Raw genomic sequence first — 23,544 nt, 5'->3', positions numbered from 1 at the left:
AGGAACAGGGAGAAATTCAAAGCATTTTAACGAGATGCAAATGGATATTTGAGATTTTGGTATTTGATATTATTTCAGTTTTCATTATTTATCATAGGTATGATGTCATTTATCCCTTTTTGATCCAGGAATTTTCAGGGTTAAGTGAATTTTACATCTACCATAGTAGATTTGTGAAACAGTCACATAATTAAAAGCTGATTTGGGTGAAAGTTGATTTTTGTTATACATGAAGTATAATTGATTAATGCATAACATTTTCCTGCCTTTAGTTGAAGCCCTGTTTAAAATATTTTCCTCATCTGTATTATTTTTCAACAACTTCATATGGAATGCAAATTAAGAGGTGTTGAAAAAAACCCAGATGGCCCACTTAGAATTATCTTTTAGGCAATTTTGATTACTTTGAGGATTTTCTTGCATTTAGAGTGTTGAAGTAAGCATCTCCTGACTATTACAAAGATCATATAGAAATCACTTGGAGGTTAGTTAGGGCTAAAAATCCTTTTTCCCATAAAAGTAGTCATTAGGAATACAGCTATAGGCCGGGTGTGGTGGCTCACACCCGTAATCCCAGCACTTTGGGAGGCTGAGGCCGGTGGATCGCCTGAGGTCAGGAGTTTGAGACCAGCCTGGCCAACGTAGTGAAACCCCGTCTCTACTAAAAGTACAAAAAATTAGCTGAGCGTGGTAGCGGGTGCCTGTAATCCCAGCTACTGGGAGGCTGAGGCAGGAGAATCACTTGAACCCGGGAGGTGGAGGTTGCAGTGAGCCAAGATCGTGCCATTGCACTCCAGCCTGGGCAACAAGAGCGAAACTCTGTCTCAAAAAAAAAAAAAAAAAAAAAAAAATGCAGCTATAATATGGGTTAAATAGCTTTTTACAGACCACTCTGGGAGCCTAATACTCCTTTGATACTGTCTCTGTGGGGATAGTAGGTTTAGAGTTGACATCAGACTGTTGGCTGAGGTAACTTTTTTCTACTCAGAGAAAGAAAAGTTCTTGCCTGGGCACGGTGGCTCACACCTGTAATCTAAGCACTTTGGGCAGCCAAGGTGAGAGGATTGCTTAAGCCCAGGAGTTCAAGACCAGCCTAGTCAACATGGTGATACCTTGTGTCTACAAAAAAATAAAAAAGTAATCCTGGCACTTTGGGAGGCTGAGGCAGGTGGATCACTTGGTCAGGAGATTGAGACCATCCTGGCCAACTTGGTGAAACCCTGTCTCTACTAAAAACAAAAAAATTAGCTGCGCATGGTGGCACGTGCCTGTAGTCCCAGCTACTCAGGAGGCTGAGGCAGGGGAATCGCTTGAACCCGGGAGGTGGAGGTTGCAGTGAGCTGAGATTGCGTCACTGCACTCCAGCCTGGTGACAGAGCAAGACTCTGTCTCAAAAAATAATAAATAAATAATAAAAAATAAATTAAAAAGTTAGCTGGGTGTGGTGGTGTGTACCTGTAGTCCCAGCTACTCAGGATGCTGAGATGGGAGGATCACCTGAGCCTGAGGAGGTCGAGGCTACAGTGAGCCATGATCATGCCACTGCACTCCAGCCTGGGTGACAGAGTGAGACCCTGTCTAAAAAAAGAAAGAAAGAAAGAAAGAAAAATTCTCCTGAAAGGGAACCTTTGCACACTCTTGGTGGGAATCTAAATTGGCATTACTATTACGGAAAATAGTGTGGAGGTGCCTCAAAAAATTAAAAATAGAACTACCATATGATCCACTTATCCCACTACTGGGTATATATCCAAAAGATACGAAATTATTGTGTTCAAGAGGTATCTGCACTCATGTTTGTTGCAGCATTATTCATAATAGCCAAGATACAGAATCAACCTAAGTGTTCACTGATAGATGAATAGATAAAGAAAATGGAAAATATGGGGTGTGTGGGAGAAATGGGGAGATGTTGGTCAAAGGGCACAAACTTGCAGTTATAAGATGAGTAAGTTCTGGAGATCTAATGTACAGCATGGGGACCATAGTTAATAATACTGTAATCCCAGCACTTCGGGAGGCTGAAATTTGCTTAGAGAGTGGATCTTCATTGCTCTCATCACACACACACAACAGTAACTATGTGAAGTGATGAATATGTTAGCTTGCTCGTGGTAATCATTCCACAGTGTATACATAGATGAAAACATCTTGTTGTACACCTTGAATATATACAATTTTTTTTTTTGTCATTCTGTGACTCCTACACCTTCTTACTCCCTTTGTGACCTTGGGTGGACTCAGCATGGTGACCAAAGACTTTCATGATCTGAAGCGGGTGTGCCCTCTTCATTCCTCATACTTGACATTCCACCCCAAACATGGTGTACACATTCTTTAAACAGCCTTGCATTTGGGCATGATGTGTTTGCTTGGGCTGTTTTCTCTCTTTCTGAATGCCCACTGCTGTCCCTTTCCTGCATGCTCCCCTCAAGGTTCTTTCTACAGAGCCCAGTTGAAATGCTACTTTTTTGATGAATCCTTCCCCTGACCTGGTCCCAAACTTACTGACTTAGAATCTCAGAGGTCTGGAAATTTGTGTCTCTCATGGCATCTTGTATAGTGCCTTGCCCATAATAAGTACTTTATATATGTTGGAGTTGAAATAGATAATGTATATTAACTCTGCGAGGGGCTAATTGATACCTAGAATGAACATAGGCTAAAATGAGAAGCTAGCATGAGCTAGATATCAGAACTGAACAAAACACACACCACAAATAATAAAAACTCAAACCATAGACTAACGTTGGTTGGGAATGAAGATATGAAAAATCTCAAATAAAATATTCGAACATCCAATTTAACAGCATTAAAGAATGATCATGACTGAGTAGTGTGTTTATCCTGGGAATTAAATTAACACATTATATTGATTGAACAAAAGAGAGAGACCGTGTAGCGCCATACATGCTCAACATCGAAACCTGGTGCTCACAGTCTCATAATGAACTAGGAAGACACCAGTACTTCTTAAACAAGAAGAATATCTTCCACAAAGCAGTAGCCAACAGTAAAGTTCATGGTGAAATAGTAAGGGATTCTTATTACAACCAGCAACAAATAAAAAATGTGCACCATCGTGAACAAAACAGTTGTTAAAATGAGACCAGCAAATGCTCTCTGGGAAGTGAAGCTGGCGTTCTCCTTCCTGCCTGTAGAGTTGTGAATCCATACAACCTTTTGGGAAATCAGTTAGGTGGTCTGTTTGACAAACCATACAAATATCCATACCCTCTGACTCAGACATTTACTTCTCAGAAATTCTCCTAATGAAATCAGAAATGTTGACAGAAATATGAATAGGTACTCATTACATTTAGAAGAATTAGAAATGACAACAATCTACTCATCATAACATTTGGAAGAATCGGAAATGACAGCAATCTAAATGCCCCACAATGGGGAAATAGTTAAGATTATTATGGGGTATCTGTACAGTGGAATGTAATGAGTCATGAGAAATGTTTAAGAGTTTTAATACCATGAGAATGCTCTTGTGTTGAATTAGAATGATACAAATTGTATTTAAACAGTCCCTCAACTGTTTATAAAAATCTCCTCTGTTTCTTGGTGGGTTAGAAATCACCTTTTTTTTTTTTTGAGATAGAGTCTTGCTCTGTCACCTAGGTTGGACTGGAGTGCAATGGCACAATCTTGGCTCACTGCAACCTCCGCCTCCCGGGCTCAGATAATCCTCCTGCCTCAGCCTCCCGAGTAACTGGGATTGTAGGTGTGCGCCACTATGCCTGGCTAATTTTTGTATTTTTTGTAGAGACAGGGTTTCACCATGCTGCCCAGGCTAGTCTTGAACTATTAGACTCAAGCGATCCACCTGCCTCAGCCTCCCAAAGTGGTGGGATTACAGGCGTGAGCCACTGCGCCCGGCCACCTTTCTATTTTTCTGGTTAACTTTCTAAATGTTTGAAATGGCTTCCAATGAATTTCATTTTATTATTGGGGGAAACTTCCATACTTATTTTCTTTCTTCCCAAATCTCCACAAGTATACTCTCCTCCCAAAATTTAGATAGTTGTATTTTTCTGATTATTCCAAATAAGAGTGCTGAGAGGCTAATCACAAAGAGCAGCAGCCAGAGATTTACAAAGTGTTCTCTTACTATTGAACATTTTCATTTATTCTTTTTGATAGGACACACATCCATATGGCTCAGAAATCAAAATGTCCAAGAATTTGTCAAGTGAATAGTGGCTCTCTTATTCCTGCCTCCCCATCTGCCCAGTCCTCTTGAAGCACATAACCAATGATAATAGTTTCTACTGTGCACTTGCAGAGATTTTCCAGGAAATTTCAAGCACCTTGCCTTCCAAGTCACTATATGCCAGCTACTCATCTCGTGCCCAGTTCACTTTGGTCACCCTGTCCCCACCATCCCTGTGCTTACATCAACCGGTACTTCTCTCTCTCTGAGCTCAAACACCCCAGAGAGAAGCCTGGCCCTGCCCAGCCTTTTATGGGTAGATGAGGTGGGAGCGTGGGTACGTGTTCCTTTGCCCACCTCGGAGAGTCATCCAGCTTCTGGAAAAATGATAGCAGCCAACTTGACAGAAGAATCCAGCATACACATTCAAGTTCATTAGATTAAAAAAAAAAAAAAAAAAAAAAGGCCGGGCATGGTGGCTCATGCCTGTAATCCCAGCACTTTGGGAGACGAAGGTGGGTGGATTGCTTGAGCCCATGAGTTTGAGACCAGCCTGGGCAACACAGGAAGACCCCTGTTTCTACAAAAAGTAAAAAAAAAAAAATTAGCCAGTCATGGTGGCACATGCCTGTAGTCCCAGCTTCTTGGGAGACTGAGGTGGGAGGATCACTTGAGCCCAGGAGGTCAAGACTGCAGTGAGCCCTGAAAGTGCCAATGCACTCCAGCCTGGGCTACCGAGCAATACCCTATCTCAAAAACAAAACAACAACAAACAAAAAAACACAAAAAAAACCTGAAACTAAAAATAAGTCAAAGGCAGTACTTTGCAGGCAGTTATTTTCAGCTTGAAGGTAGAGCCGTATAGCAGAATCTTGGAGAGGGCTTATGTAGTTTGAAACGCCTTCAGTATCATCATTTTCTACACTTTGAAAGTGGAAATGGGCCGGGCATGGTGGCTCACGCCTGTAATCCCAGCACTTTGGGAGGCCAAGACGAGCGGATCACAAGGTCAGGAGATCGAGACCATCCTGGCTAACACGGTGAAACCCTGTCTCTACTAAAAATACAAAAAGAAAAATTAGCCGGGCGTGGTGGCGGGCACCTGTAGTCCCAGCTACTCGGGAGGCTGAGGCAGGAGAATGCCGTGAACCCGGAAGGCAGAGCTTGCAGTGAGCCGAGATGGCGCCACTGCACTCCAGCCTGGGCGACAGAGCGAGACTTCGTCTCAAAAAAAAAAAAAAAGGAAAGTGGAAATGATCCCATATCTTTCTGATGTTAACTACAGAAAGTATAGCGTGGCAGTCTGGGCTCTAGAGCGCGAGGTAAAAATAATAAATGGCTTGAAGAACATTGTTCAAAGGCATATCACGTACAATTGGGTTTTTGATGGGGAGGGCAGCAGTGGGGTTAAAAAAAATCTTCATGTCTAAAGCACAGATATGCGCACAGCACATAAACAGATGCACAAGACATCTCTGGAGTTAAAATTTCCTGGGGGGTGGCGATTAGAAACAAGTGTTTAACAAGGCTCCTTAGGAGGCTGATAATGGCTTAGGAAAGGTTGAGAGAGGCCGGGTGCGACCTGTAATCCTAGCACTTTGGGAAGCTGAGGCGGGTGGATCACCTGAGATTGGGAGTTTAAGACCAGCCTGGCCAACATGGTGAAACCCCGTCTCTACTAAAAATACAAAAATTAGCTGGATGTGGGGGTGCACACCTGTAATCCCAGCTACTTAGGAGGCTGAGGCAGGAGAATTGCTTGAGCCCGGGAAGCAGAGGTTGCAGTGAGCCAAGATCGTGCCACTGCACTCCAGCCTGGGCGACAGAGCAAGACTCTGTCTCAAAGAAAAAAAAAAAGAAAAAAAAAGAAAAAGAAAAAAAGAAAGGTTGAGAGAGACTGTTCAAAGGCAATGGGACCCAATACTGATACTTTGATACTTCATGGGTGTTTTGCGGAGGAGAGTTGCGAGGATAAAGAAGAAATAAAAATCTAGCTTCCGGGGCACTGCTGTGACCAGGCTATTAGGGTCAGCTTGAACCATTGGTAACTTGGACAAACTTGAACGTTAACATTTGAACTCTTATCTGGTAAGGGGTAGCAGAAAGTTCCCTTCCCTCCTCTGCACTTCTTGCCTCCATATTCCGCACTGTCGTCACTTCACCCCCTGCATCCCCTAGCTGGACGCAAAAAGTGGAACTTGAACTTGAGGGCTGGCTGTTTTCTTAGAATACAGGATGCCAAGAGTTGAGAGGGCCCAAGGTCTTCCTGTGATCTTTTATATTACACGTCACATGCCAGTACCATGGCGTTAGACTGGTAGACCCGAGGCCACCCGGTCAGTGATGAGTGGGGCCGCCTCTAGGTCCTGTGTTCCTTCTGTTCCCCGTCGAGGGTCATTCATTAAGAAAGCACAGCGAGTGCTGGGAGATAGCATGACGTCAAGTGTCTGTTTGTGAAGTGTTTTTCTTGCTCGCTAGTGGATAGTGTGAGATCAGAGTGGAAATTGGAGATGACCTGAGCACTGAGGAGTTAAGAAAGGAGAGCAAGCAACAGGGTGATTCTGGTGGAAAAGTGGAGCAAGGGAGTTGGTTTGGCATTTCTGGATTCTTTTCAGGTCTCCCACACCATCTTTGTAGTTTTCGGCAGGATCACAGAGCTATCTTGGCCCTCACATTTTATTTTTTTATTTTTATTTTTATTTTGTTTTATTTTTAGACAGGGTCTCCCTCTGTGGTCCAGGCTGGAGTGCAGTGGCGTGATCATGTCTCACTGCAACCTTGACCTCCGGGGCTCAAGTGTTCTTCCTGCCTCAGCCTCCCTCTCTCTCTCTCTTTTTTAAATCTATAGAATTAGTTGAATCAGACTAAGGTTACTTTCAAGTCTATTATGTTATGAGGTCAGTACTTAACAAAGTAAGGTATGTCTAATAATTTCTTTATTAATAATAACTGAACCTCACAGCCAGGTTATTATAATTGCAAAGAATTAAACCAGAGACTTTGGGGGATTCCACATAGGATAAGACCACAGCACAGGCGCTCTTCCTCCAGTGCTCAGGGTTCTATTTTGTTTTCTCCTTCACTGGGATATCTTTTTTACTAATACTTGGAATTCTTCAAAACTAACTTCTCCATCTCCATTCTTGTCCAGTTCTTGAAAGAGATCATCTAGGGTGTTTGTACCCTGTTTTACGTAAAAAAGGATGGGAGAAGGGAGGGGAGAAAAAATGAATCAGTTACTGCTACACATTCTCAGAAATTAGAGGCCTTGGGGTCTGTGTGCCAAGAAGGCAGCCCAGGTTTCCAGTGACATGCATCTAATAGCTAACAGAGAGAAACCAGCTTTAGCTGTTGTATTGCTCCGTGTCATAGAACTGGCTACCTTTTTGTCCTCCATATCACACATCTGTTATTTTAATACAATGCGTATTTTAATACAGTTGTTTTCTTATGCGATCTTGGGTCTTTTTCTTTATGCCTCTAAAAACATTCTTCTGAGAAGGGATCTGTGAGCTTCACTGGATTGCCCACAGCACACAAACAGTTGAGGACCCCTGCCCCAAGGTTTTCCTGGAAGCTGGGTTTGTCTCCTGCTCCAGGGCTAGGGCTGACATATTACATGAGGCAGCAGGCTGGGAGGGCTCCTTCTGTAATCCTTCCGACCACCCTATGAGGGAGATCTACTTTACAGGTGGGGAAACAGGCTCAGAGACAGGCAGTCACTTACTTGAGTGTCCACAGCTGGTTAACAGAGGGGTTGGGGTCCACACATTGACTCCAGAGCTCAACCCCTTAACTAACCACCGCCCAGTTTTTCCCAAACGTTGAGCTATGCAAAATGACTTTGGCTCAATGGTTCCCATGCTTTAGCATGCATCAGAATCACACGATAGGCTTGCTGACCTTAGTAAATACAGACTGCCAGCCCCACCTCCAGAGTTTCTGATTCACTAGGCCTGGGGTGGGGCCCGAGAATCTGTACACAAGGTCTTGCTCTGTCACCCAGGCTGGAGTACAGTGGCATGATCACAGCCCACTGCAGCTTCCACCTCCTGGGCTCAAATGATCCTCCTGCCTCAGCCTCCCGAGTAGCTGGGACTAAAGGCGTGTGCCACCACACCCGGCTAATTTTTTAAAAGTTTTAATAGAGACAAGGTCTTGCTGTGTTGTTCAAGCTGGAGAATCTATATTTTCAACAGCTTCCCAGGTGGTGCCAGTGCTGCTGCTCTGGGACCACACTTGGAGAACCACTGCTTGAGATGTCGTGTGAGATCGTGTGCAGGCTTTTTGACTACTGAACTTCCTGCAGTGTCTTAAGTGGACTTAATTTTTGTGTCTACCATAAAACTCTAATCTTAAAGCCATTACTACTTGGACTTTCAGGTAGGAGTCTATCTGTGCAAAATACTACGTAGAAAACCGATTGAAATAACAGTTCAGTTTGTCAGTTTCAAATTAGACTATATTATATATATATGTATATATAAATTGTGGTAAAAAACACATAACATTGAATTTACGCTCTTAATCATTTTTAAGCATACAGTTCAGTAGTGCTAAGTAGATTCACAATTTTGTGCAGCACATCTCTATGGAAGATATATTTTAACCCCTAAGATTCCTACAAAAACACTTAGCACTTTGCTTTAATTACAAGACCAAACTGTAAGTTACTTATTCAGCCTTTGATTTATGAATATGAAACACTGTTTTCCTGAAGCCTTTACTAGATTCTAAACCATGCATGGTGATGATATATGTAAACAGAGTATGGCGGAAAACCTTAGTAATGGAAACCTTATGGAAATATAATCAGGTACATGTTAAGTAGACTTTCAGAACTTACCATTAGTCTTCCTACCTCGTTCCAGATTATGTCTTATGTACTTTTTGTAGGAAAGACATAAAATATAGAAAAAGTTACCCGTGTTACCTTTTGAAACAACTTGTTTGAGTACATGGCCTAGGCTTTCCTGTTAGATGATTATTTTTCTTCCTTTTAGAAAAAATAAAGGGTCTTTTAAAATTTTAAATTTTTTCACTAACTTGTTTTGCTGTTTAATTAAAAAGTCCCTTTTTCTGCTAGTGACTTTAACTGTTTTTACAAGTTCTTCTATATTTCAACTATGAGAAAATGAGAAAATATCAGATTATGGGGTCATTGAATTCAGCTTTTTTCTTTTTTAGTATTAAAAACAGAAGTCTTTCCAATTGTCATATTGGCAGAAGGGACATTTCTGGTTAAAATCTGGAGAGCTGGTTAAAATATTTGAAGAAATGTTCTTTCCTGAAGTTAGAGCTAAATAGTGACTGAGTCATACAAAACAATTGCATAGTTACTTCTGTTGTGAAGATGGTTTTTAATTGCAAAATGACAATGACTCTCTCCTTTGAGTCCTCTGCTTGACTAGGCCTGACCTTGGGCTTCCCTCTCTGTCCTTGTATCTGACTACCCTTAATATTTGATCACCTGGCCTGCCTTCAGCTAGAATCCTATCAAGGCAATTTAGCCAGAAACTCCTTATCCTGGATATTTCCTTGGTAATTTTCCATCCACTGGCCCCCCCATCCTGCTCTATGGTCATAAACCCCCACTTATCCTTTTTGGAGTTGAGCCCAATCTCTCTCCCCATGGCAAGAACACGTTTCAGTGGTCCCTATATGGATCGCCACGGCCCTCCTGGAGTAAGTTGCCTTACCATCCTTAGCAAGTGTCCGGAGTCAGCTTTTTCTTTAGCAAAAGGAAAGACAGTACTGTATATTGGAGTGAGGAGGATCAGCTCTTCTCTGTACTCTGTTGCCTTGAATGCATTTTGATTTTGACAACTCTGGGGTGATTTTGATGTGAAACTTTATGGCCCAGGAAATTTAGTCCTTTCTTGAAAGTTGTTTAGAAATGCACGGTTGCCTCATTAACACAAATTTAAGTGATGAACACAAATTTAAATGCTTTTGAAATATAAATGAGTGCTGACAAGGCAATTTGTCAGTGGGTTTTCCTAACAGACTGCTAAGTAAGTGTTGGTCTTGTTGAGGGATTTTACATATACAAATGAAGCCTGTCCAAGGCCAGCTAACACTATTTTGCAGTCCTCTTTGTTTTCCTAAAGCCTGGCACAGAAGTACTGAATCCATGCTGAAGGCCTTAGTGGGTTTGCTTGGTGACTTGTGGGTCTTCCAGGCATAGCTTGGCATTGCTTCCATTTATTATGGCTAGTCCTGCAGAGTCCTGTGCTGAGGCTGCAGGAGGGATAGAAGGCTTGGCCCTTGTTTTCTGAGAGCTTGCCTTCTGAAATGTGGCCTGACTTAAGGGGAAGAAACCCCACCTGCATGTGTCCTCCCTCAAGCGACTGTCCCTATAAGGCTCTACCGGAGTCCTCTCCCCTCCCTCCCTCCCCTCCCACCATCAGTCCCATTAAGCGGGCTCTGCGGATGGCCACTTACTTTGAGTAAACTGGGGAATTCAGCCTGAATCAATAGCTTCAGTTCATCCTTTGACAACTGGTCTGGATCACCTTCTTTGGCTGCATATTTTTCAAAAATCCTCTTCAGTTCCTCAGGAGACTTTTTAGTACTCATTCTGGTGTCCTATAAATTGGGAAGAAAATAAACTTACCAAAAAGCTGAAGCACAGTTTTGTGCTGAGGGTTGTCTGCAGGATTTTAGTGCCATTGGGCCATTTCCTTGGCATAAATGGGGAAGAATAAGGAAAAGAGAATGTCGGGGTCGGAATGGCACCAGTAACTACTAACATGTTTAAAAAATAAACATCTTAGGCCAGGCACGGTAGCTCATGCCTGTAATCCCAGCACTTTGGGAGGCCAAGGAGGGTGGATCACTTGAAGTCAGGAGTTCGAGACCATGGAAGCCTGGCCAACATGGTGAGACCCTGTCTCTATACAAAAATTAGCCAGGCGTGGTGGTGCGTGCCTATAGTCCCAGCTACTTGGAAGACCGAGGCAGGAGAATCGCTTGAACCCGGGAGGCGGAGGTTGCAGTGAGTGCGATGCCACTGCACTCCAGCCTGGGCAACACAGCGAGCCTCCACTGCAAAAAAAAAAAAAAAAAAAAAAAGACATCTTAGATAGTATGTTAAATGTCTGTTCTTAGAGTACATCTGTTAGGAGATGGTCCCTGGAGCCAAACATTTTTATTAGTAATTAATGACATTCTACACTTTTTATGTACCTGATCTGCACTCTGCAGGCTGTGGTCTTGAAGAATACTTGACCACAGCTTATAGCTTCTAAGTTACAGGGAATATCTCCAGATGGCATAAACTCACCTTCTCTCCAGACCATTATCTTTCACACCATTCTAAAAGGAAGCAGAGTATTAATGCAAACAGAAGGAGCTCTAGGTAGTACCAAAATCACACTAACCTGGTTGCCCAATAGTGAAACAGCTAGAAGAATCAAAGAGGAGTTTGAAGAGCTGAGCAGAATCATGACACTTTTATAGTCTTTACGGGCACGCCACCCTGATTATGAAAATTTCCTTTTGTTGGCCATTTAAGGGTAATTATTAATGGTTTTTGAAACTCAGGCTTAAGACTGCATGAACCCCATAATTAAGGGCAAGATCCAGTAAAGGTCCATCTCGACAGTTGCTTCATGGTTCAGAGTCCTAAGCTTGGATTTTTTTCCCCCTGAGATTATATTTTCCCTCCAATGTAGAATTATATTTGCTCACAGTTCACATTTCATAAAGCTTAGATATAGAGGATTCTTTTCAATTTAGTTGCATATTTAGGCTTTAAAAAATAACTTTCTTCATATCCAGAAAAAATAAATGCTGCCCTGTGCGGTAGCTCATGCCTGTAATCCCAGCACTTTGGGAGGCCGAGGCAGGAGGATTGCTTGAGGTGAGGAGTTTGATACCAGCCTGGTCAACACAGCAAGACATTTCTACTGAAAAATTTAAAAAATCAGCCAGGTGTGATGGTACATGCCTGTAGTCCCAGCTACTGTAGAGGCTGAGGTGGGAGGATTCCTTAAGCCTGGGAGGTTGAGGCAACAGTGAGCCATGATTGTGCCACTGTACTCCAGCCTGGGTGACAGAGTGAGATCCTGTCTGTAAAAAAGAAAAAATGCTGTCATAGAAGGACAATATTACATAGTTTAAAAAATTACGGTATGGCCATTGAAGTCCTTCTGATGTCTTTACATATTAGCAGCTTAAATATTTGAATACATGAATGAATGAATGGAAGTATTGCTTCAGAAGCAGGTTTAAGAAGTGGAAAGAAGATACTCAGTAATTTGTGGTTTTATTTGGCAAATCAATATTGAGTAACATGGTCATTTTTTCAGCTCTTTCATTATTTGTTGGTCCTGTGTCTGCTTTTTATTTCTCATTATCCTTTTCCTTACCAAATATATTTCGTGATCATTCGAAAAACTTGTGAGAACACTCGACTTACTCTTGTTCAGTTGGAAATACTTCAAACTTTTTGTAACTGCCATGATTTAAAATTGCCAAGGAAATTGATTTCTACTGGAAAGAGTTCCATGAAATAAGTAGGACATTTCCAAGGGACATTGATCTAATGCTGATTGTAACTCACAAGAAGGGGTTCCAGGTAGATTTTAAGAGCACTTTACAGCTTTGAAACACTTGTACACTTCCACACTTATAGAATTTTCTTTGACTCTGCCTTATATCACCTACAAACTGAGGACTGAACTATTGGGACTGTATTTCTCCCTGATGTTTCTCAGCTCTAAAATTCTAGGGCCTTATTTACATTGGAGAACAAATGGGAAATCTAATAGAATTCCTTAAAAGCTTCCCGCCAGTCTTGAGCATTTATCATTCCATGTGTCTTTGCTGTCTTGTATATATTCTTCTTGTTTTTATTATGGATTCTTTGACTTTGCTATGCACCAATATAGAATATGTATTAACTCACTGGTTGGAGTAAAGACAGGCATTTTATTTTTAGTTATAAGATTTTACACAAAAATATTCTGATTTTGGCAATGCATTTTAATCAAGATTTTAGAAAATTGCCAGTGTTTTTACACATATGTTCTGTTTTCCTGGGAGGAAGTAGGCTTTTGTGCTTAATCATAACAAGAACTATCTTTTTTAAAACATCTTTTAAAAAATATTTCAGATCTACAGAAAAGTGGCAAGAATAGTGCAATGAACACCAGTCTGCCTTTCGACTAGATTCACTAATTGCGAACATCTCCACATTTGCTTTCTCTTTCTCTGGACAGATACTTTCCTCCACCCCTGAGTCATTTGAGAATCAATTACAAACATCCAGATGCTTCCCCCCTGAGCACCTCAGCATCTGTCTCCTAAGGACAAAGACATTCTCCTATGTAACCACAATGCCATTATCATAGCCCACGTCAAATCTCTCCAATTGTTGAATAGCATCTTAAATCATCTTTTCTCTCAAATTACCACTAGTGAGCTAAAATCAAATGGGGTGTTTATTATGTTTTGCATCTGGTTTTTTTGTTTATTTTTTTGAAGCCACTTCACTGTGTCACTCAGGTTGGAGTGCAGTGGCGTGAACACAGCTCACTGCAGCCTCAACCTCCGTGGGCTCAGGTGATCCTCCTACCTCAGCCTCCCGAGTAGCTGGGACTACAGGCATGTGCCACCATGCCCGGATACATATATATATATTTTTTGTATTTCTTGTAGAAAAATACAACATGGGTTTTGCCATGTTGCCCAGGATGGTCTCCAACTCCTGGGCTCAAATGATCTGCCCGCCTCAGTCTCCCAAACTGCTGGGATTACAGGCGTGAGCCACTGCACCTGGCCTATTTTTTGCATCTGTATTGAAGAAATGATTTTAATAACTATATGTCATCTTAGTAACGATATAGGATGAAAGATAACATGTTCTATATAATACACCCATATATTACATATGACGTGTGTATGTATATATAAAAATTATCTCTAAGAAAAACTTTTGGAGCAGTATTGGTTAATAGTCTTCTAGGCTACAAATCTCTTCTTTCAAGGGACAACTTCTGATTAGAATCAGCCCAATGCGGCCGGGCACGGTGGTTCACGCCTATAATCCCAGCACTTTGGGAGGCCGAGGTGGGCGGATCACCTGAGGTCAGGAGTTCGAGACCAGCCTGACCAACATGGAGAAACCCCATCTCTACTAAAAATACAAAAATTAGCCAGGCGTGGTGGTGCATGTTTGTAATTCCAGCTACTCGGGAAACTGAGGCAGGAGAATTGCTTGAACCCGGGAGGTGGAAGTTGCGTTGAGCTGAGATCCTGCCATTACACTCCAGCCTGGGCAATAAGAGCGAAACTTTGTCTCAAAAAAAAAAAAAAAAAAAAAAAAAAAAAAAAAAAGAATGGGCCCAATGCTACCTATTGTCAGAATTTATACTTGTAGCAAATGCTAGCAAAACTTGAACTTGAAAAACAGCCTGTGCGGCTTCTTAAGTTTTTACTTGCTCACTTCTACCAGTCACATCTCTTGTCTCTTATTTTTCTCGTTACCCATAGACTTAAAAGCATGAGGGTAAACTTGCACTTGGAAGCATGAAAAATCCACTAATAGATACTCTTGTGAAACATTAACTAAAAATATATGGAGACAAGTGATAATTACAGGGTGTGTTCACAAGAGTGCGTTTTGAAACTAGAGAAGAGGGGAAACGACAGGCACAAGGGTGGTAATGGAAAAATGGAGAGGCAAAGGTTATTTATCACCTCACTGTTCAATTGTTTGATCTTTGGACAGGCTTAATTTTTCCTAGGAAAGCCAAGAGTAACATATTTTAAGAGCTCTGGGCACCACAGGCTTCTGTGGGTTATTCTGCTTGAAGGTGACAGCATGGAATGTCTTGAAAAGCACCTTCAGGAAGAGGGTACAGTGTTAGTACCTGGTCCCTGCAAAACAAAATGGGTGTGAAATGCTATCCATGGGTTCTTGTTATCTTTGATCCTGAAGTTTAAAAGAGACCTTGAATACTCAAATGCTGCTTTCCCAGAAAGTATAGCTTGCTTGTCACCTGACCTGGTGTCTACCTTCCCTGGACCTTCAGACAAAGTTCACTTCCAACCTTTGCCTGGGCTGTGAGGCTCACTGTCTTTTGGGTCAGCCTGTGCTCACCTTCAGCAGTTGAGTTCCCAGAGGTCTCCTGACCATAGCCTGTGCTTCTTGAGTGCGTATCTTTACTATGGGCAGTGTGCTGACCTAGGCACCCAACTCCCACGGCCTCCTTAAATCCTTGCTGCAACTTTATGAAGTGGATGCTGTTGGTCCCCCCAGTCTGTAGAGACATCCAAGGACCTGCTCAAGGTCACACTGCTGGTCAGTAGTAGAGCTGGGATTCAAGTTCAGGCCCAGCCTGCACCCTCAACCACCGTGCCACATGCCCCTCCCAGGAGAAGGGCTTCTGTGAGGACAACCATTGTATGTTAACATTAGGACCACAGGTAGTATCACACTTAAGTGTTATGTTTACATCTGGAGGTATAAGAAGGTTCTTTTTCTGAGGTGTAAGAAAGTTCTTTTCCTGATGAAAATGATATAGGCCTTTGTCTGTTTTGCACTGCTATAACAGAGTACCTGAGACTGGCTAACTTATAAAGAAGATAAATTTATTTCCTCACAGTTCTGGAGGGTGGCTGGGAAGTCCCAGATCAAGGTGCTGGCATCTGGTGAGGGCCTTCTTGCTGTGTCATCATGTGGTAGAAGGCATCACATGGGTGAGAGAGAGGGAAGGGGACTGAACTCATCCTTTTACCAGGAACCCATTCCCATGATAACTAATCCATTCCAATGATAATGGCATTAATCCATTCATGGGGGCAGAGCCCTTATAACTTAATTGCTTCTTAAAAGTTCCACCTCTCAACACTGTTGCACTGAGGATTAAGCGTGCAACACATCAACTTTGGGGAATGCATTCAAACCATAGCAGCTTTCTTTTACTGGTGGGGAAAAAAACAAGTTTAAAAGACTGGAAAAATACATACGTACTTATGGGACTGCTCATTGATTTCCTCATTGTAGATTCCATTCTCACACTACTTGGTGACACAGCAGCGCAGGTTGGAAGCCAGAAATGGGAAATAAACTGCTTCAGGTTAGAGGCAGGACTCTGTCAGGCAGGACTGGGCATAGTGTGTACTCGGCCTCTGAGTAGGGCACCACCCCTCCCTTCCCGTCTGCTGAAGAGACTCACCTGCAACTTGGGACATCCATGAGTATCTCAGACACCCCTCTGCTACTCTGTGGCCCACTGACCCATCCCTTAGTCTCCTCTGTTAGTTTTTAATACACTTAAAACACTGTGAGATTCCAGGCCGGGTGCAGTGGCTCATGCCTGTAATCCTAGCACTTTGGGAGGCTGAGGCGTGTGGTTCACAGGGTCAGGAGATCGAGACCATCCTGGCTAACACGGTGAAACCCCGTCTCTACTAAAAATACAAAAAAAAAAAAAAATTAGCTGGGCGTGGTGGCGGGCGCCTGTAGTCCCAGCTACTCAGGAGGCTGAGGCAGGAGAATGGCGTGAACCCGGGAGGCGGAGCTTGCAGTGAGCCGAGATCGTGCCACTGCACTCCAGCCTGGGCGACAGAGCGAGACTCCGTCTAAAAAAAAAAAAAAAAAAAAAAAAAACACTGAGAGATTCCATTATTGAGTACTTGATCTGAACTTGACACTGTGTCGAACTCCTCAGTGGAGATGGAAAATAAAAAGATCTAATCCTTGTGCTTGATGAGCCTACACTTAATTTATGACAGGAGATGCATTTATGAAATAATAGAGGAAGTTAAAGCTGTTTGTAGTAAATAACGGTATTAGATTCCTATGGCTGTTGTAACAAATTACCACAAACACAGTGGCTTGAAACACATATACATTTCTTCTGGAAGTCAGAGATATAAAGTGGGTTGGCAGGGCAGTGTTCCTTCTGGAGGGTGTAGGAGAGAATCCATTTCCTTGCTTTTTCCAGCTTCTAGAGGCCACTTGCCCACGGCCATCCTCCATCTTCAAAGCCAGCAGCATAGCATCTTCCAGTCTCTCTGATCTCTGCTTTGTGGTCATATCCCCTTTTCTGACCCTGACCCTCCTGCCTTCCTGTTTTAAGAGCCTTTGTGGTTACACTGGGCCCACCCTGATAATCCAGAATCTTCCCTTCTCAAGAGCCTCAATTTACAGGCTGGGCATGGTGGCTAATTCCTGTAATCCCAGCACTTTGGGAGGCCAAGGCTGGAGGATCATTTGAAGCCAGGAGTTCCAGACCAGCCTGGGCAACATGGCGAAACCCCATCTCTACAAAAAAATACCAAAAAATTAGCCGGGCATGGTGGCATGCACCTGTGGCCCCAGCTACTTGGAAGGCTGAGGTGGGAGGATCACTTGAAGCCAGGAGTCAGAGGCTGTAATGAGCTGTGATCATGCCACTGCCCCCCAGCCTTGGAGACAGAGTGAGACCCTGTCTCAAAAAAAAAAAAAGAACCTCAACTTAATCACATCTGCAAAGTCCCTTTTGCCACAGATTCATAGGTTTCAGGGACTAGGATGCGGATATCTTTAGGGTAGGGGAGGCGTTATTCAGTCTCCTACTATGAGTTACTGAAAATGAATTGATAATGTATAGGTTATTTATTTGGTAGGCTGAGCATAACAATGGCATTAATTATGAGGCAGTAAGGGGAACTGGAGGGGGCCCCTAAAGCATGAGGAATGGGAGGGAGAAGGTATCTTGGGAAAAGTAGAGAAGGAGGTGGTCTGTGTGTAGTATGGTGGTGGGTAGGAGAGTGGAGGTGCCATTGACAATGGCCCCAGCTAGCTGAGGTAGAAGCTACAGGTTTGAATACATGAGGAGGGCATGGCTAGTCTGGGCTCCTGTGTGAGGTAGGACCTGAGAGCCACCCAGAAGAGTTTAGGTTTAGTCTGTAGTGATGGAGGCTGCTGGAGCTAGCAGTGCAACCCAACATTAGGGAAAGTAATGCTGATGTAAAACTGCTTGATACTTTATGTACAATTTGAATATGACTTAGAATCAAAATCAGAATCAGGCTTGAAAACCTAATGAGCAGTAGGAAAGGAATGAATTGGAGAATACTTGTAAAGAATACTAGAGGAGGCCGGGCGTGGTGGCTCATGCCTATAATCCCAGCACTTTGGGAGGCTGAGGTGGGCAGATTGCTTCAGCCCAGGAATTCAAGACCAGCCTGGGCAACATGATGAAACCCCGATGCTACAAAGTGGAAAAAAAAATGCTAGAGGAAATTGCTGTGTGTTGCCTAAGAGTCTGGAAATAGAAATAGCTGCTGGTGAGTAGGCTTTCCCTTTGTCTCCAGGTGAAATATTCAGCGATGAGGAACAAAAGGAAAGCTGGACTTACCAGGGTAGGTCAGGTAGGTCCAGTCAGGAATTTCACTGTTGCTAAGAGAGCCTAACTCCTGTAGACTTTGTTGTTTAAGGCACTTGGGATGCTGTAAAGTCTTGAACTCATTACACTTTTATTATGGGCTGCAGAAAACATCAGTAAAGGTTAATTAGTGCCATATTTATCCTTACATGCTGATTTTACATCTCCTAAAGCTTTATCACTTATTGATCCTTTTTTATTTTTCTCATACTATATGGCTCAGTTCCAAGAGAGGACAAATCTGGGGATCAGATGACAGCCAGTATTTAGGCTGAATTAGAGGAAGCAAAGGCAATCCTTTTGCAATGGAAGATGCGTTTTCCTTTCAGATGCAAAAATCTAGAGTATTTTGGAAATGTTGGTGTTAAATCTAAAGCATATTTGAGATTATTTTCTTTAACCACCCCAGTAACAATAAAATAGATACGTTTTGAAACTGTGATGTTCTCCTGTCTCTCAGGCTTTTAGTGGAAGGAATGCAAGGAACAAAGACATTTTTGTTAATTTTTGCTGCTGAATCAGGTGGCTTATAACCCAAGAGGCAGCCAGCCATCATCATCTTGTAGGATCCAGCTTGTAGGATCATCTGATAACTCTGCAAGGCAGCTGGTGTGTCAGGCTTGGGCACCATAGTCTCTGCCTTGCCCTGACCTTCTGCTTCCTGAGTGTTGGGGTTCCACCAGCTGGTGCCTGGCAGCGTTCTTTGCCTAAGTATGTGATGGTGATTCCCAGATGAGATCTCCTAAGCTAGGCCCACACAGAACCTTCCTGTTCCCTCCCTCCATCAGCGACTTGCCTGTCAATTCTCTCCCTGCTTTTCTCCTTTCACTGATGTTCAGGGCAACATTTGGTACTGGAGACCTATTTTCACCTGCTTCCCACCTCTTCTCTAGCATTTTTTGCCTTCTCCACTGGTTCCTACGCTAGCATGTTTTAATCAGAGGATCACAGTGGCATTTATACCTTGGATTTTCTTTCTGTGCTATCATTTCAGGAGAAGGTAGCGTTTATTACTTCTGAAAACAGCAGGGATAATGTGAACTAATACCCTAGTGTAAGGCCTAAATACTACATTTTACTCTTGATGACTTAAACTTGTATTTTCATTAGTAAAATACGATGTGCAAAGTTTAAAAAGCCAACAGTTCTGAAAAGCCTATAATGACAAAGTCATTAATCCTCACTCCCTCTGTACCACTCTTTAGCTTCTTCTAGCTCTTTCTCGGTGTTTGTCTCCATGTTGCTAAATAATCTCATAGTATTCTTTGAGGACTTTTTAGACTTCTCCCGCTTTGTTGAAGGAGTTTTTAATGCTCTTAGGCAGCCCCTATGCCCACTGCATTTTCCTTCTCTCCCCACCTCCCACCCCTACACTTGACTTTTGGAAATATTTTCTGGTCTTCAAGTGTTTGTCAAGTTCATCCCAAGTAAGCAGTAAGGCAGATTTCCTGTTGTTTTTCTTTTCTTTTGTTTACATTTTTGAGACAAGGTCTTGCTCTGTCGTCCAGGCTGGAGTGCAGTGGTGTGATCATAGCTCACTGCAACCTCCGCCTCCTAGGCTCTAGCAATCTTTCCACCTCAGCCTGCGCCACCACACCCAGCTAATTTTTGTATTTTTTGTAGAGACCATATTGTCCAGGCTGGTCTCGAACTTCTGGCTCAAGTGATCTGTCTGCCTTGGTCTCCCAAAGTGTTGGGATTGCAGGTGTGAGCCACTGCACCTGGCCTCCTGTTCTTAGTTGGCTAATTTTACTCTAATCTCAATGCTTCATACCAGAATATTTCTTGAATACCAACCTTGCCAGTAACTGAACAAACTACATGTAAAGACTCTTCTTGGGTATTGGGTATTGGGACCCAACGCAGTGAGGAAGACTGAAGAGTCGTAGTGCACTTCTATCAAGAAATTAGGGGAGGTTATCCCTGTAGTCTGCCTAGATGGTTCAGGTTGTCTGAAACTTAAATGGAAGTTGAGGCTCTGAATACACATAGGACTTCTGAATCTGTGGCAGGTGGTGCAGTCTTACCTGATTTAGAGAATACATAGAGAGGCCAGGCATCTATGTGCAACTCAGCTTCATCGGCCAGAAGTGAATGCCCTATCTCACCTCACTCCAGTAATACTTAACCTAGCCATAATTAGCTAACCAAAGATAGGAACAAGATGCCAAGGCCAAGAGCACTTGAGAATTGATCAGTGCATCTAACAAGGGAGGTCATCGAGTTTCTTCTCCACCCTTTCCCTGAAGTAACTCTTGGAGCAAGCTTGGGACACTGTGTTCAGATGGCTCGGAAAGTTCTGGGGCACTGATAAGATCAGACATTTTGTTGGGAATTTTTTACCTCAGAAAATTCCAGTTGTCAAAGATTCCTGTAGAGCAAATTGTGGCAATTACGGTATGGGAAAACAACAACAACAACAAATGAAAGGTTTTATGAGAGGGAAGCTCAAGCAATTCCATTAGAACAGGTCGACTCACCCAACTGTAGTCTGTTCTAACAACTTTAAAAAAGAAGATGAGATGAAACCATGAGATCGTAGTGAACAGAACTGAGAAAACAGATGAATTACGAGACTCACCAGGATAGGCTTTTCATAAAAATCACCTGTTTCTCAATTTCTGCAGTGCGATTGTGATCATAAATATAAAGCCACTCCGGCTCTCAAAGATTGACTGTCTCTCCCACAAAGCACTCGCCAGACACAAACTGAGAGAAAGGCAGGGATGGGGAAGAACCTCGTTCTGTGAGGGCACAGAGAGAGGACCCTGACTCAGCTATGGCTCCCAGAAATACCAGCTCCTGGAGTGGCTGATGTTGGATAGTGGAGCTAAGATTTCAGGGTTAAGCATGGTTTCATTTAGGAAAAGAGGGCAGAGGAATGGGAGGAGATTGTCCAGGCAGAGGGCACAGCGTGGGCCAAGTCGCCACGGCGGGAGGAAAGGAGATGCAGTTGAAAAACTCAAAGAACCAGCACTCAGGGTGAGAGGGGCAGGGAATATAAGATAAGGCTGGACGGTTAGGCTGGCCTGATACCATGAGGTCAAGGGTTTCAAGCAGGAAAAATGCCGCACTAAGATTTGCTGTGTGAATAGACCACTCTGCCTGCAGTAGGTAGGGTGTGCTGGGGCCATGGGAATGTTGAGTGGCCAGTCAGTGAGCCATTGCTGTAGCCTGGGAGAAGGCTGGAGAGAAGTGGATGGATGCGGGAATTCTGGAGGGGATAAATCCACAGGACTTGACAGAGTGGCTATGAGGGAGAGGGAGCGATCAAGGGTGCCACTTAAGTTTCCGACCTACAGAGTGTGCTAGACTGGATGATACTTCTTTCTTTCTTTTCTTTTCTTTTCCTTTTCTTTTCTTTTCTTCTTTCTTTCTTTCTTTCCTTTTCCTTTTCTCTTTCTTTCTTTCTTTCTCTTTTTTTGGAATCCCTCTAATGGTTTTCTATAAATAGGTTCTTTTGGTATACCTTTCCACAGTACAAGTACTGATAGATTTGCTTATGGAAAATCTTTAGGGAATGCACTGGGCAGTGGGAAGAGGGTTATCATGAAAGATGTGAACACCGAAGTGGGAGGCCTCAGCAATCCAGATCTTGAAGTGTGAGGACTACTTGGAACTGATGGTTTGAGTAATGGCAGGACGGACATCATCAAGATGCTCCTGATACATTGTTTTATAAGTGATTTAAATGAAAGATGAGAAGCAGATGGAAAGGAAGTACAATGTGCGGTGTGTCTATGTCATGCCTGTATTTGAACATGATCGTTGGAAAGACTGATCAAATGTTATAGTTTAGGGACCATGCTTACCCAATGATCATTCCTTTAAACGTAAAGCTTGAAATTTGGGAAATGACATTTTTACAAGATGGCAAAACTGGACTTGTTTTGTTTTCTAAGGTGATTGATATGCCCGAGCACAACCCTGGCAATTTGGGAGGAACAATGAGACTGGGAATAAGAAGAACTGTTTTCAAAACTGAAAATTCAATATTAAGTAAGTTTCCCATATTCTTTATTTTACAAGATGTTGGATGTCGCTCATGTGACTGCAGGTGCCCAGCACTCTGGGTGGTGGAGACTCCCCCTGCCCCTTCCAGCATCCTCGGAGGGCCCTGATTCTCTCTCTTCCCATCTCCCCTGCCCTCACTGACCCTCTGCTCTGGGCATTCTTCTCCCTAGTAAGCTTGTCCCTTGGGCTGGCCTCAGTAGAACACACTGAATGCCCCTCCGCATTTGATCTGCGTGACTCCCTGTTCATTGGGCTGTTTTGTGAGTTACCGACGCTCCTGGAGATGAACTTGGACTGGGACTTGGACTGATTCACACTCAGTTCTTTTGAATCCACAGTTCTCTCCATTACATTTGAACCGGTTCCCTGTTTAATGTCTGTTTGCCTGGTCTTAGTGACTCACAAATGAACTTCCGAGTAGGAGGGCAGTTGTGCACCTCAGAAGCGTATTTCTCTGTTCCCTGGCAGCCCCAGTGTGGGGAGATGGCTCGCCATTTGATATTTGCTGATCTTTCCACTCCCCATAAGGTTAATTCTAATTTCTGTGGAACTTTTTCATAAATTAGCATATTATATAAGAATAACTTATTGTTTAAAACAAACTAAAGCCTTTAATTCAATTTAATAAATGTATCTTGAGTGCCCACTCTGTGCCATGTGCAGATATAATAGTGACCAGGACAGATACCAGCCCTGCCCTCCTAGGGCCTCAAAACAAGGGGAAGAAATGTGACAAAAGGGGAAGGCAGATTGCTAAGGGGACCGGATGCAGAGAGGGAGCTCAGGAATTGTGAGTGTTCAGTGTCATTTTCGTGAAATTATAAGAATCCCTTAGAATCCTGTGAAGTTATAAGAATTCTTTTTTTTTTTTTTTTTTTTTTGAGACAGAGTCTCGCTCTGTCGCCCAGGCTGGAGTGCAGTGGCACGATTTCGGCTCACTGCAAGCTCCGTCTCCCGGGTTCATGCCATTCTCCTGCCTCAGCCTCC

The 23,544-nt window shown here is 43.0% G+C and overlaps 2 protein-coding genes across 7 annotated transcripts in view; one reads left to right on the top strand and one right to left on the bottom strand.

Annotated features, from left to right (window-relative positions):
* CTPS2 (CTP synthase 2) overlaps window positions 1-23,544 on the top strand; it is a 123,014-nt gene that overhangs the window by 49,400 nt on the left and 50,070 nt on the right. For all 6 annotated transcript variants that reach the window (XM_034950606.3, XM_034950605.4, XM_034950608.2 and 3 more), the window contains one exon: window positions 22,446-22,542. In XM_034950606.3, coding sequence (XP_034806497.1) covers window positions 22,446-22,542 — 97 coding nt within the window. The remainder of the gene's footprint in view (window positions 1-22,445; window positions 22,543-23,544) is intronic.
* On the bottom strand, window positions 7,204-10,873 carry S100G (S100 calcium binding protein G). Its single transcript, XM_003819523.5, has 2 exons — window positions 10,607-10,873; window positions 7,204-7,346 (listed from the first exon to the last, which is right to left on the bottom strand). The coding sequence occupies exons 1-2, from the start codon at window positions 10,739-10,741 to the stop codon at window positions 7,242-7,244; spliced, it is 240 nt and encodes a 79-aa protein (XP_003819571.2). The 5' UTR covers window positions 10,742-10,873; the 3' UTR covers window positions 7,204-7,241.

Source organism: Pan paniscus, chromosome X (genome assembly GCF_029289425.2).
Source record: "Pan paniscus chromosome X, NHGRI_mPanPan1-v2.0_pri, whole genome shotgun sequence".
Lineage (NCBI taxonomy): Eukaryota > Metazoa > Chordata > Mammalia > Primates > Hominidae > Pan > Pan paniscus.
Note: the sequence above shows the minus strand (reverse complement) of the source record. Positions and strands in the feature narration are given on the sequence as shown.

Excerpts from the sequence above, each read along its gene's own strand:
- S100G (XM_003819523.5), bottom strand. The coding sequence starts at position 10,741 with ATGAGTACTAAAAAGTCTCCTGAGGAACTGAAGAGGATTTTTGAAAAA. Across the intron at positions 7,347-10,606 it reads AATTCCCCAGTTTACTCAAA|GGTACAAACACCCTAGATGA; the intron begins GTAAGTGGCCAT and ends TACGTAAAACAG.